The 14,946-nt window shown below is 39.8% G+C and overlaps 1 protein-coding gene across 4 annotated transcripts in view; it reads left to right on the forward strand.

Annotated features, from left to right (window-relative positions):
• The window catches only part of TRPS1 (transcriptional repressor GATA binding 1), a 218,102-nt gene that overhangs the window by 52,916 nt on the left and 150,240 nt on the right, over positions 1 to 14,946 (forward strand). For 3 of the 4 annotated variants that reach the window (XM_076329209.1, XM_076329210.1, XM_076329211.1), the window contains exons 4-5: positions 2,618 to 3,747; positions 12,382 to 12,985. In XM_076329209.1, the coding sequence (XP_076185324.1) occupies positions 2,618 to 3,747; positions 12,382 to 12,985 (1,734 nt within the window). The remainder of the gene's footprint in view (positions 1 to 2,617; positions 3,748 to 12,381; positions 12,986 to 14,946) is intronic. The other variant, XM_076329212.1, reaches the window with a different exon arrangement.

Raw genomic sequence — 14,946 nt, forward strand, 5'->3', positions numbered from 1 at the left:
ATTCCAGTGCTGTAAAGATTGTGTGTTGTTCCCCCCATTGCAACAGGTTAACACAAATAGTATGAGAATATTTAGTTCTATTTTATCCTCTTGTGATACAGAGAAGGATGTATTAGCATGGGACACAAATTTGCTATGTAGGCCACTAAGCAGGTTTAGCACAAGTTACAGAAATGTTGTCATTTACAGTCCATTGTATAAAATGCTAGTACTAATAATATGTTTTTCCAGTGTTCAGAAATAAAAGTAATTGGCAATGAACAGCAGCTGGGGTTATTGTCACTCACAATTTCTAACTAGTATCTACAGAGTGTCTGCAAAATAGGTTTGTTACCTGTAGGCTCTGTGAATGGACAGCTGAGCAATGAATGTATTTACCCATTAGAACCACTTAAGGTAAAGCATTTTGGCCAGTTTTCTGTGCATGCATAGAACAAACATAAGTATCTAATTAAATGAGCAAAACAAGATCACCTTGCAACTTACGTAATCGTGCAATGAGCTGCTGTTATTTTCTGTTTACAATAATTCCATCAGTGCTTTCTTTAAGTTGTCTTTTAACACCATTGAGACTTTGAACATTGAAATAATGCAGTGGATGGAGACCTGAGGTGCCAGATACTGTGGAGCAGGCCCAAATCCCACTGTTGTCCATGGATCAGGCTCAGCATGGCTTTGTCTCCAGTTCTTGCTCATCATAAAATGAATAAAACAAGATATTCTCTGCAGTACGGAAGTTCTGTTAAAACATCCATCTTCCAAAGAACCTCTTCAAAACCAAATTCATAACTTGATACCAGAACTTGGAGCCCCAGTTTAACTGACAATGTTATTACAGCTAAGTCCTAGCTATTTGGCTGCCCGACTCACCATTGCCTAATGAGATACGTTTCCTAAACAAACAGAAAGCAATTTTCAGTTTATTTAAGAAAAAGTTTTAACCAGCGCATGGGAATTGTGCGTTCTTGAAAAAAAAAGAATTGGAGGCTGAATAGCAGCAGCTCATTAAATCATGGTTTAGCAACTCATTGACTCACTCTACATGTTCAATTCTGATGGGATACAAAGGATAGTGTCTCATTCTCTGAGCTAAATGGCTAAAAGGCATTTATATTATATGCATTTAAAAATGTTTACATTTCATGCTCTCTGTATGTCTGAGTCTTTCCGTATGGTGTGATACTGAATGAGCAGTGATCACATGCTTGCTTTATGGCACAGCTGTTGAGGAGGAGAAGAAAAATAATTACACCATTTGCCTAATGCATTACAACTGAATCCTGCAGAAATGTAGTAATACACTTACTGGTTGGGAGAATGGAAATCAAACCCTGTGTGGAAATTTCATACTCCCTGTAAGGCATCTCTTGGGTGTAAAAATTGAGAACGTGGCACAAGGAAGCTTCCACCCATGTCCTTGATGTAGTGCTGTAGACTGGATGATGGCAAAGGAGTAGATGTCTGTGGTTTTCGGGTGTAAAGAGGAATTACCTTCTCGATGCTGTACACTGTTTACTATTCAGGAAAAGAAGTAGAGCAGTGGTGACATTTTTGCCAGGAGAGTCTTTCTTTGGCCTTCAAACCAGTTGTACAGGAGCAGCAAATCTCCCCCTGATGTCACGGGCAGGTGTGGTGCACTCCTGGGAAGGTCAGGCCTGCCTGCTATGAGAACACAGGGTTTAATAACATAAGCCCTGGAAGCCTTGTTTCCTTCCTGCAGACCATTTTGCTCAGAGATCATAAGAACAGTTAAGTAGACCTACCTTTTTTTTTTTTGTTTGTTTTTTTAACTGGTGATGTCATGGACTTGGGTGTGGTAGGTTTCTTTGCCACATGCCATTTTTCTACTGTAGTTTTTCCATCCTTGTTTTACTAAATTGAGCTCTGTGCATCAGAGGAACAGAAGATTTCCTTGGAGAATGTCTGCACTGAGTAATCTTTGAGAAAACCGCCTTTCGTTTCAGACATCAGCCACTATGGCTGTGTTAAAAGGCGTCCTGACGGATACTGGATATTCCTGTAGAAATGGTCTTTATAAGAATTGGTCGTACTCTGACCCAGCAAACTGAATTCATTATTTCAAATTTAATTTTTGTTTGCTCATATTTAGAAAGTAATTCTCTTGGACCGTTAAGCATGAATATGATTAAAACATGTAAGCGTATTGAAAGAAAAAGACTGAGGACCCGTTCTTTTGTTCCACACCTGGTACAGACTCCCAGCAAAGTCTCCTGTCAAAGAGTTCAGGGATACGGGAACTGATCATTGGATCTTCTGTCAATGACGTGATTTAGTGAAGGAAGGAATAGTCCTATCAGAGAACGCTGAGTTAAGATCATGTTGTGTACATGTGCCTCAGTTTCCCCAAAGATATATATTTATTATTAATCTGGAATATATATTCGGTTATGTGAAAAATTTCAAAATCTTCAGCAGCTAATGCTAAATACGTGAGGGTATATGTATGATACATTACTACATTTGTACAAATGAAAATGGTGGTGATGGTTAATGAAAGAGGCTTATGAATTAATTGCTCTCTATTTTTTTTTTTTCTTTCCTTGCTATTTGAATAAGTCTACAGTGGAGCTAAAATGACCTTATTCTTTATTCACAGGTTACTTTAGGTGGAACCTTTATTGGAATTGGGCGGAAAACTCCAGATTGCCAAGGCAACACCAAGTACTTCCGCTGCAAATTCTGCAATTTCACCTACATGGGCAACTCCTCCACTGAACTAGAGCAACACTTCTTACAGACTCACCCAAACAAAATGAAAGCAGCCCTTCCCTCCTCTGATTCTGGTAAAACTTCAGAGAAAAACTCCAATAAATCCAGTCCTACTCTTCGACCATGTGATTCTGGAGACTTGGGGAAGTGGCAAGACAGAATCACTGTAAAAGCAGGAGATGATACACCAGTTGGATATTCGGTGCCCATCAAGCCAATAGATTCCTCTAGACAAAATGGTACCGATACAACCAGTTACTACTGGTGTAAATTTTGCAGTTTCAGCTGTGAATCGTCCAGCTCACTGAAACTATTAGAACATTACAGCAAACAGCATGGGGGAAGCCAGGCAGGAAGCCTTCACCCAGATCTGAATGATAAGCTTTCTAGGGGATCTGTTATTAACCAGAATGATCTAGCCAAAAATACAGATGGGGAGTTAGTGACAAAGACAGAAAAGGGTGCGAGTGTGGCAAAAAAGAAAGACTTGACTAGCAAAGGAGCAGAGGACAGCATGGTGACAAGCTACAACTGTCAGTTCTGTGACTTTAGGTACTCAAAGAGCCATGGCCCAGATGTAATAGTGGTGGGCCCACTTCTCCGTCACTATCAGCAGCTACACAACATTCATAAATGTACCATTAAGCACTGTCAGTTCTGTCCCCGAGGCCTCTGCAGCCCAGAAAAGCACCTTGGAGAAATTACTTATCCATTTGCTTGCAGAAAAAGTAATTGTTCCCACTGTGCTCTCTTGCTTTTGCACCTGTCTCCAGGGGTGACAGGAAGCTCTAGAGTCAAACACCAGTGCCATCAGTGCTCATTCTCCACTCCCGACGTGGACGTTCTCCTGCTCCACTATGAGAATGCACACGAAGCCCAAGCGTCTGATGTCAAACCAGAAACAAATGCCATGCCAGGGGCAGAGGGGCCGCTGACGCTCAAGGAGAACAAAGAACACTCATGTACCAAATGTGACTTTACCACCCAGGTGGAAGAAGAGATTTCCCGACACTACAGGTACAGTGAAGTTTCAAATGATTAATGATAGGAACCCAAACAAACACCCCTCCCTTAGTTCCTTAATTAAATGTCACCGTTCCCCAAACATTTGAGGAAACTGGAAATCAAAATATGAATGCGTATAGATATAAATCTTTACAGCCAGAGTCCAATCCAACATCCACTTTGTTTTGGAAAACCACCAGCTAAGTCGGTGGATTTAATTATACATTTAAACCTGTGCAAAGAAGAGGGAGATTTGGATTTGTGTGCAGATGCTGAAGTTCCAGCATATTTGAGGTTTGGTCAACTATTTTCCACCCAGAATCTTTTAGGTGCTATTTTAGTGTAGGCTTTTTACCAGAAAGCTGGCATCTTCATTCAGTAGGGGAACACAAATGGCTTTACTTTCCAAGATAGACTATGAATCCTTTCATGCTCTGTAACAGTGCTTCAATGTACTACCTTTTTGTAGTATTTTCCATTCCCAAGTCCAGCAATGCAATAATTAGTTTAAGAGCATTCCACTGCCGTTTTGGTGTTGGTTTCACACTGGGAGCAGACACTCTTTTGTCTGTTGATGTCATCCCCCAAGATCCTTTTGCAGATGCTTATTTTCGTGTTGCTGGTTTACAGTGTCGTTCTATTTATTTTAAATGCTAATGTTCCTATTTGGAGGTGGACGCAGCCAGTCTCCTGACTCAGTCTGACACAATGTCATAGTGGCAGCCAACTCTCTGCTAAACTTCTTGGGTCAGTTCCTGGGCTGTTGTAAACTGGCAGTCCAGTTTACATCAGAGGAGGAGCTGGCTCTTAGGCTTTGTAAAGAGCAACAGTTATGTGCCGCTGCAAAAGCGATGTTAAATATTAGAAAATCATGCTGAATATGTTAATAGTTAAGGCTAATGCGTCAACAACAACGGAAAACTCGGTGTCTATCTCATCTAAAAGATCTTTGCATGGAAGCCAGCTAGAATGAAGACAAAAGAAGATGCATTTTCAAAGCTAAAGCTTTGTTAAAAGCTCAAGAAACTGTGCCATGTTTAATAGATTCCAAGACATCCAAAATTAACAAAGGCAGACTGGGGCATGATACTTTAATAGAGATTAAAGCTGGGGGCATCCAAATGTTGCCCAACAGAGGGCTGCATTGGCAATGTATCAGGAGTCTATTTAAAAAAAAAAAAAAAAAAAAAAGCAGATTGCTCATCTTTAATTTGGAGCTGGGGCCCATGGAGGATTCAGGTCCCAGCATGCAGTGCCCCATTTTTGATCCAAGTGGGCCTGAGGGATGTTGTGCGGATTAATTAGTTAATGTTTGTAAACTGCTTTGAAGATGAAAAGTGGTATCTGAGTTCCAAGCATTATTATAGCAGCTTTGAGCCATGCTGCAGAACTCCATAGGCAGCACTTTGTCCGCCGCTGGGGCATGGCACGATCTTTTTTTAGTGGTTAAATAACTGGAAGATTGAAATGGCTCCTTGACTGAAAAAAACACTTTTATTCTGCTGCAGCTGGTAATTTAAGTTTTAACAAGCACGCCTAGTTAAAATCCTTTTTACCAAGGAAAGGAGAAGCCGTAACTTTCAAAATTAAGTGCTAAGTCTGAGATGGGGTAGCAGGAGCTTCTCCTGCGGAGGGCTCAGCACCCTGCAGCTCTGGCAGTTGTCACAGGGAACTGCACTTTGGAAAATCAAGCATTCGAATCTCAACTTGTCTAAAATTAGGCTATTCTGTTTAAGACACTCGAACAATGTATTTTGTTAAGCCTTCAGCCTATGACATTATTGAGTACTCTGAGGATGTTGTGTAATTAAAGCGAAGTACAACATCCCCATAACCGCCAACTTCTTTCCCTTTCTCCTGTCCTCTCCCCTTTTTAATTTGATTTTTGTTTCTTTTCTGCATGTACTGCTGCTGCTTTCCCCCACTGTGCATCTTCTTTGAAATCACAGAAGTTAGTTCAGTTTGTGGTAGGTGCTCTGTAATGGCAAACCAGCAGGTTTTATTGCTTTTCTGTGCATAACCTAATTTTCACTCCATCAAACTAAAACAAATGGAGAGTTTTGGGGCATTATAGCTTCTATTTTTATTATCAAGCCTTTTTTTTTTTAATAGAAGTTTTGCATGTGTCGGATATGTATTTTCTTTCCCTTTTTGTATTTTATGAACTAAAGGTACAGAATAGTTCAGATGTAAAAAAGTAGAACATCTATAAAATAGTAGCGTTAGGGAGTTATGTGACACACAGAAACATGCTGATGTGGAGTCAGCTCACATCCTAGCTGGCCTTCTCTGTGGCTTCATCAGAGTTTATCTCAATAAAGCTGTTAAGCCACACATTATGTATTTCTGATGTATTTAAAATGCTATACATGCACATATATATAAAACCTGTCCATTTATATAATAAGGAGCTGAATGGATTCTAATGGTAAACATAATCATTGATGTGGTGGCAGAAAGTGTTCTGCTGTTCACATATTTAAATTTACCCTTGATAATCTGTGAGTATCAGAGCTGACTTTAGATGCTACTTACATATTTTGGGTCATGTATTTTTTGTCTGCATTTTTGATTATTTTCATTTTTGAGTCATATGCCTGAACAGCATGCTTAATTTGTTTTCTTTTTTATTTTGTTTCCTTTTGGCTCCACATCTACAATTTCACTATGTCTGCTAGCTAGGAAATTTTCTATGTCCCAATATTATTCCTTTGCAGCCATGTATTTGCAACAGTATTAGAATTTGCAAAAGCGGTTCTTTCCAAGTTTTCTGTCTACAGAAACGTATACTTAACACTTATTCAGTATTTCTTGACATGATTATTTGAGAGCTGTTCAGTTATATTTGAAGTTAATGAATCACATTGCACTTGAGTTTACTTGTATTTAAACCTCACTAAAATGTGCTTACTCAAATAAATCCCCAGAAGGTTTATTGGCCTCCATTTTCTACTAATTCTGCTACTACTCATTTTCCATTATACCTCTGAGGAATCAGGTACTCTTCATGTTCATTGTGAGGCTTAGTTTTCCCTCAAAACTGTCTGGTATTCTGATGAGCTAAAAGATGCCAACACTTGTAATTTAGATAAAAATCAGACTGAGTATTTGGGGAAATTTTGCGTGTCCAATCACTTAGTCTAGAGATTATTTTCCTGCTTGCTCTGAAATAATTAATTTTAAAATCTTAATTTTTTTCTTAAAAATGAAAGAGGCTTCTTGCAGAAGTGTGTTTTTTAAATTTTGCTAAAAGATGTGGGAAAACAATGCATTTTCTCATTTTTGCAAAAATTAGAATTTTTCATGTAAATCCTTATTTGTCAAAAAAGACTTTGACAGGAAGCATTTGATCGGTGCTAGTAGTAATTAAAAATGTTATGCTGAAAAATGCTCTAAACTTCTTTTAAAAAAAAGATAGGGTAGCGATTCATTAAACAACTGCAAAATATAAAAAGAAGATAGACTCAAATGAAATATAAGCTTTGGCAATGGTGTAGAATCATTTTTTCTAATAAATTATTTTGAAAATGTGGATGGCAGTAGTTATGTAGGGTTCTCTTTTGAAATTAATTTTGAGTTAATTTCAAATCAAATAATTCCTTCCCTCTTAAAGATAAAGGTGGTAGAGGGGCAAAAGGCAAAGGGATACTCAGGGCTCGTGCCTCCCCAGCGCCAGGGCTGCACGTCGGGGACAGGGGTGTCGGGGCTGCCCCCTCGCACGGTCAGGCAGCAGAAGCTGAGCAGGGTCTTAGACGTGCAGATTATGGAAATGTGGAGCCTTTGGGACACTCCCCAGAGAAGCCAACCAAGGGCAAAAGTGTAAATTGAGGCCCACCAGCTCCCGGTTTTTCGGCAGAGCAGGAGCCTTCACTCATTGAACAATAGCAGCAGCTGCAAGGACCGTTTCCATCCTCCTGACACCTTAATTCACTGCTCTGAACTTGTTTGCTCTTGCCAATGGCTTTTGCTCTTCTTTCATCTCCGGGCAGCTCTCCGCTCTGCCCGTTCTCCTCCCCTTTCTGACCCGCCGCTGAATTTTCTTGCTTGCTTTGCTCACTGTCTTTCCTTCTGAATGTTTTCCGCTCCCCAGAAGCCTGAGTGCAGCACCCATCCCAAAAGTAAACTTTCTTATAAGCCTGTTTCTTCATGAGAAATACTAGTAATTATTATATTCATAATGAAATTCAAAACAGGCAAAAAAAATGGAAGTGATACGACAGCCGTACCTTCATCCAGAATATTTTCTATGCCCTAGAGCCCAGGAATGTCTTTAGGTAATTTAAAAAAGAAAAGTATTACTTGTTTCGTAGACGATGGTGTTTTGTAATACTTCAGACTAGTTAGAAGTATGTCAACAAGACTTAATTAACAACTGGCTAGTGTCAGGAGTATCACAGCCTATTAGAAAGCTCAAGTAAAGAACATGAAATCCATCCAGAAAAACCCATCTAATCTCTCCAACGTCAAGATTTTGCAAGGGAAAATCCTTATATCTTATAGCACCCAATTCAAATACATTTCAGTACAAATAAATAATGATAGGACTTTATTAAGTTGTCAGAATGTAACAATACAGCAAAGGTTTGGCCTGAATTCCTTGACATTTAATCTTGGGATTGGGCCATAAATGTTTTAATGTCCACGAATAATCAGGTCTTTGATTTATTTTGTAGTGATAATAATGCTAAGTGACATCAGTGGATGGGATGACATTGCCATCCCAGTGCCCCATTGAAGATAATGCCAGTTTATGGCTTGAACCTGCTGTTAGTTTGCTTGAGTGGTGTATAAGCAAGATCACAAAAGGGAGAATGCTGTTTCCTTCTTCATTTACACTGCTTTCTTCCATACTGAGGTTTTCCTCAAACATCTCTCCTTTGATCAGCTGTATACCAATACACTGTATTGCACCTGATGAATTCAGAGTTTCAGATGGTATAACTGTGGTTTAGCTGTAAAGTGTAACTTTCAGGTAATGCACGGGAGTGCTTATTGTGTACTTTGCAAATTGGAATTTTTAAAGTTTTGTTGCTTAGCTTTGAGGAGCTTTGTGCACAAATCTAGGTGTAACTTGGGCCTTTAGAAACATGGGGTGGGTTTAAGTTCTAGTGTAAAAAGAAATCAAACATTCCCAACTTGTTTCCTTGATTGCTATCAGGGTGGGGTGAAAACAGTCAGAGATGAAAACATTTTCTTTTTATGCCTTGTTCTGGGAAAGAATAAGTTTCTAACTTTAAAAAGTTCTCTAATAGCTGATGACAGTTATTATTTCATTATTTGAGACTGTGACTTATATTGGACAGTTCCAAACTTTAGCTTACTTTTCGGAGCTTGGGGATAGAATAATATACATGACAAACCCATGCAAAGTATGAAGATTTATAAAGTCGATGGCAGAGATTACTTTTTAATGCATACTAGAAAAGTGTATGTCCTGAAAAAAAAAGCCTGTCGGGTTACTATCTACCTAAATCAGTCCTTGTCCCAGGCCAACTGTATGAGGTTCAACAAGGCCAAGTGCCGGGTCCTGCACTTGGGCCACAACAACCCCATGCAGCGCTACAGGCTTGGGGAAGAGTGGCTGGAAAGCTGCCCAGCAGAGAAGGACCTGGGGGTGCTGGTCGACAGCCGGCTGAATATGAGCCGGCAGTGTGCCCAGGTGGCCAAGAAGGCCAATGGCATCCTGGCCTGTATCAGAAAGAGTGTGGCCAGCAGGAGTAGGGAAGTGATCGTGCCCCTGTACTCGGCACTGGTGAGGCCGCACCTCGAATACTGTGTTCAGTTTTGGGCCCCTCACTACAAGAAGGACGTCGAGGTGCTGGAGCGTGTCCAGAGAAGGGCAACGAGGCTGGTGAGGGGTCTGGAGAACAAGTCTTATGAGGAGCGGCTGAGGGAACTGGGGTTGTTCAGCCTGGAGAAAAGGAGGCTGAGGGGAGACCTCATCACTCTCTACAACTACCTGAAAGGAGGTTGTAGCGAGGTGGGTGTTGGTCTTTTCTCCGAAGTAACAAGCGATAGGACGAGAGGAAACGGCCTCAAGTTGCGCCAGGGGAGGTTTAGATTGGATGTAAGGAAAAATGTCTTTACTGAAAGAGTGGTGAAACATTGGAACAGGCTGCCCAGGGAAGTGGTGGAGTCCCCATCCCTGGAGGTATTTAAAAGACGTGTAGATGAGGCGCTTAGGGACATGGTTTAGTGGGCATGGTGGTGTTGGGTTGACGGTTGGACTCGATGATCTTAGAGGTCTTTTCCAACCTCAATGATTCTATGATTCTATGATTCTTGTCTTTTCCACATCACCGTGCCTATCACAGTCTCACAGAAAAACGAAGGAACGCTTGTATGATGCTCTTTGAATCAATTACAACTAACTTAAATGAACAAACCTTTTATGTAATAAAGGTGATTTTAGCTGGGCCTCAGCCATGTAGTTACAACTGCATCTAATATTTGGCATTTATTTGTGGCCTCACAAGTGTGGTACCACTCCTGTGGTGTATATTGCTCCTGATCAAAAACATTTAGCCAGTGTGGAAGGGGGGAAAAATAAAAAGATGTTAGGCAGAAAAAGATCAGCTGTTTGGAGGTGTGATATCTAGATGAGAGCCAAGTTAGGAAAGGGGGTTAGCTATTGAAATAGCCAAGTTAAACAAGAGACACTTAGGGCTAAGTAGCCTCCCAAAGGATTGATAAACTTTCACGTGGGGAGTGTACGCGGTTGAGCCATTAGCCCCAAATGGTGTCTTGTTTAACTTGGCTTTTAAGATAACTAGCCCCTGTCTAACTTGGACTTCCCTGATGATATCCCACCTTTACAGGGCTGACCCTCTTTATAACTTGGCTTTTTGTATTTGTAAAATGTTTTTGATCAGATAGCACTCTCTCTTTTTTTTGTTTCAGAAGAGAATTAAGCTCGGTTTAGAAAAGAATTAAGTTGCAAGAGAGAATATATTAGTGTCGCACTGAGAGACAAGCTGATTTTAATAAAACACAATTGTAGAATGAAGAAAAAGGAACACAGCCAGAACAGGATTTTAACCCACAGCTTGCTCTCCCACAAGCAGATTTGGTTGCCATAAGGCTATGTGGAGAATAGCTGACTCTATTTTTTGCATAACTGAATGAGCCCATCCAGTCCCTTAAAATGAATATAAATACAGAAAATGACAAAAAGAAAACTGATATTGCACAAGGGCTAAAAAGCTTGAATTTGAATGTGTACTCATGTCTGCGCGCTGACACAACTGCAAGAAAGTCAGACAATGTAAATAACATATGGTTTGTTTTTCCAACAAAAGGAAAGAAGGAAGACAAGGGGGTTTAATAAGTTTGGCAAGTTGTCCCTTCCAAACTATCATACTCTAAAAGGGACATTTTGTGTATCATTCCAGTTCTACAGATGCACTGAGAGCCAAATCCTGCTCTTACTGAAGTCAATGGGAGTTTTGCCATCGACTTCACTGAGACTAAGATTTGGCCTCAAAAGAATTAATTCTAACAATTGGAGTTGTCAGGGCAGTAACAGATTCTCATACAAGTTTTGTCCTGTGTGGATAGCGAAAGGCTCGTTTTTTAGCTTGGCTAAAGACGTTGCTGTGACTCTGAATGCCTGGGGTGTGGATGTGTGAGTGTGTCTGTAGGGAGAAGCTTTCGCAGAGTTATGTACATTTTGATGAAGGGCAGGGACGGTATTTTACTCTGCGTTGGTACGACGCCGGGCGCAGCGGGGCCTGGAGCTTGATAGAGGGCTCTGACCGCTCCTGTGCTATAAACAATTATTCATAATAGCATTATAAAGCTCATAAACAGTGTTCTGTTCCTATGATAGATACAGTAAATGGGTAACATGTTGTTCTCATGTAGAAACATATGCTTTACATAATTTAGTAATGCAGTACTTTATATAAGCTTTTAGAATAAAAACAGGAAGGCGCTTTATTCCACACTGCTCCACAGCTCGTACCCAAGCATTTCTGTATTTGACAGGAAAACACAGCTTGTAGTGACACAGCCAACTATTTTGCTTTTTCTTTAGAGCAGCTTCTTTTAAAGTTGTGTTAAAATGTCCACAGACAACAAATAAGTACTGTCTGTTGTGTACAACCTTCTGTCCTTTGGTGTTTTCTTATCCGTAAGTTAACCAGACCTCCATTCAAAATCACCTTTGTCAACCAAAAGTATATTAAATTGGTGGAAAGCAAAGAAATTTTTTAAGCATTTGAACTTTCTAGCATAGATTTATGTTACACAAAATGGTTTTTTTATACAAAGAAAACTATACTTTTCTAACTATTTGATTTTGTTTAAAAAAAAGTGTTACTTCAGTGTTTCTGCCACAGTAGAAAGTGAAAAGTGCATTGCAGCAAACTGAAGAGGAAAAACCACGAAATCCCAGTGAAAATTATATGAAGTTTAGAATAATGCAGTGGAGTGTGAATGAGCAATAGGAGGTCATTGCAAGGAGTGGGGGGAGAAACCAGCAGGATTTTTCCCTTATTGTATAAGACACCAAAGTAAACCTGCTTGCTTTAGAGGGAATCATACTGTAAGTTCAATTTATTTTCTTCATCTTGGTAGGTAGAACTACTGCAAGAGGGAAGGCCGAGGGGAGGCTCTCATGTTAATACACTTCTCATTTTCTTCCAGGAGAGTACACAACTGCTACAAATGTCGTCAGTGCAGCTTCACAGCTGTTGACACTCAGTCACTACTAGAGCACTTCAACACTGTGCACTGTCAGGAGATGGACGTCACTACAGCCAATGGGGAGGACAGTCATGGCGTTTCGTCTATCAAGGAGGAGCCAAAAATTGACCTCAAGGTCTACAGTCTGATTAATCCGGACCCCAAAATGGGGGAGCCCATATCTGACAGCATAGTGAAGAGGGAAAAGATAGACGATAAGGAAGTGCTCAAGGAGAAAGGTTGGACTGACAGTTCCAGTGATGATCTTCGCAACGTGACCTGGAGAGGAACAGACATTTTGAGGGGGAGCCCGTCATACACACAGACCAGTCTAGGCTTATTGACCCCAGTGTCTGTTGGCCAAGAGCAGCCAAAGCCTTTAAGGGATAGTCCAAATGTAGAAGCCCCCCATCTTGCGCGGCCCATTTACGGCTTGGCGGTGGAGAGCAAGGGCTTCCTGCAGGGCGTGCCAGCCGGAGCGGCGGAGAAAGCCGGGCAGCTCACCCAGCCCTACCCTGGATCCGGGGACAGCAAGGCAAAGGACGAATCCCAGTCCTTATTACGGGTAGGAAGCTGTCTTTTTTTTTTTTCTCTTGCTTTTTATGATTACATGTATGTTATGTTTAATTAGGTATGCAAATGATTTCTTCAGTTCCACAGTAATGTGGCTGGGGTTTTTTTCATGCATGGAAAAAAAATAATAATCAAGGAAAGACTGAAAGACTCAAACTTGTAGAGCTAAACTGGCAGGTAAATGTTCCAAAGTGTTTGCATAAAACAATGTATATATTGATGTAGTATTAGTAAGCAAGTGCTTCTGCTTTTGCTATTTAGCTGTGATTGAATTTTGTTTAATCATTCCTGCTAATTGTGCAGGTTGATGATGCATTTGAAGAAGGAAGGTTTAGAACCCCAGAAGGCTGCACATCTGTTACACTAAAACAACTAATCACCTCTTAAATTTTGTGGTGGTGTGACAGTTCACACTTAAGCAAGATTTCACATTATTAAATATCTAAGAATATGAAACCTGAGTTAAATATTAATAAAAAGTAACCTCTTTTTTTTTATAAAGTAACATAATTATATATCAATTTTGACACTTGTCTGGTTGCCTTGGAAGCAAAATAAGAAAGAAAAAAAGAAAAGGAAGGAGCTTGGGTGATAAGAAAAGGAGAATATTTGTAACACCAAATAATTCTTATTCTGTCTTTTTTTTAAAACAAAAGGACCTATAAGGAACTTCCCCTTCCATCAAGGAATGCTCTTCCCACTGTAGGGAAATCTGAGGTTAGAAAAGCTCCCAAATTCTGAGGGGCTGAACAGGGAGACAAGTAAGTGCCTTTCTCCTGGAGTCATCACTCTCTGTTTTCAGGGGCTGCTCCCTATCTGAACTTCTAGAAACTTGCTACAGGAGTGGTCAGTCTGCAGACAAACCTCACTAGAATGGAAGTGATGATCAGCTTTTTTTCTTTATTGTCTTTTATAAGAACATTTATAATCATAACATCCATTACTGTAAGAGTGAACATGTCTGAAGAAGACAAAAGGCAAGATAAATGCTTTATTCGATGGTCCACTAAGATTGTACATAGGTATGTCTGTCCCTGTATACATATGTCTTAGAAGCTCTTTTTCAATGAAGTCAGTGGTCTTAAAAATACTGCAGTTTTTCTAATTATAAAATAATGTGTCTGTCACTTAAAGTCTGCATGCAATTTAGGGGGACCACAGTCTTTTGTGCCTTACAGGTCATGAATAGTTACTGATGTTAGATTTTAAGTGTATGAGAAGCAGTCACAGTATGACAGGTTCCCTGTTGCAAGCCTGGGTGTGTGCTCATTGTGAATGGCAGGTTATATTTCTCTCCTTAATTTGGAAATATATATAAAAATATATACATATATCTGACTAGCAGTGGAATTCATGCTGTACATGTGATGCTAATTACATCCCACTTGAATTTTTGTAGTGGTTCTTAGCAGTGCACAGACATATTGGCCAGAGGAGCCATTTATATTGTGGGTTATCAGAACACAAATATTTTTCATTTATTTTTTGACTCCTAAAGAATGAAAAAAGCCAACTAAACAAAAATCTGCAAAGGGACCTGGTAGTATGCAGAATCAGCTCTATAAAGGTCTAAATTTGATTGGTAGCTGGAGCCTAAAATCTTAATAAGTGGTAAAATAAGACCATTATATTATCAGTTTTAGCCATTGGTGAATGAAGAAGGGGAAACTGTACACTGGCTGCTTCTTATGCCCTTCTTTAAAATAACTTTGGACAGTTTTTTAAAGTCTTTGTACAAAAGCACTAATGTTTGGGTTTTGGTTTTTTTCCAAATCAGTATTTTTATCACTTTGGAAATATTTTGATCACTTCTGGATGTTCTGAAATATGAAGTACTTGTAATTCCCATGGTTTTCTGAAAAAAAAAGAGAGTCTTATTTTTTTATATTAACAGGGTATATAAATTAGTTCCTTGCATTTTAAAATGTTGTGTACAACCCAATTTTTCTTTTA

This window comes from Aptenodytes patagonicus, chromosome 2 (genome assembly GCF_965638725.1).
Source record: "Aptenodytes patagonicus chromosome 2, bAptPat1.pri.cur, whole genome shotgun sequence".
Classification (NCBI taxonomy): domain Eukaryota; kingdom Metazoa; phylum Chordata; class Aves; order Sphenisciformes; family Spheniscidae; genus Aptenodytes; species Aptenodytes patagonicus.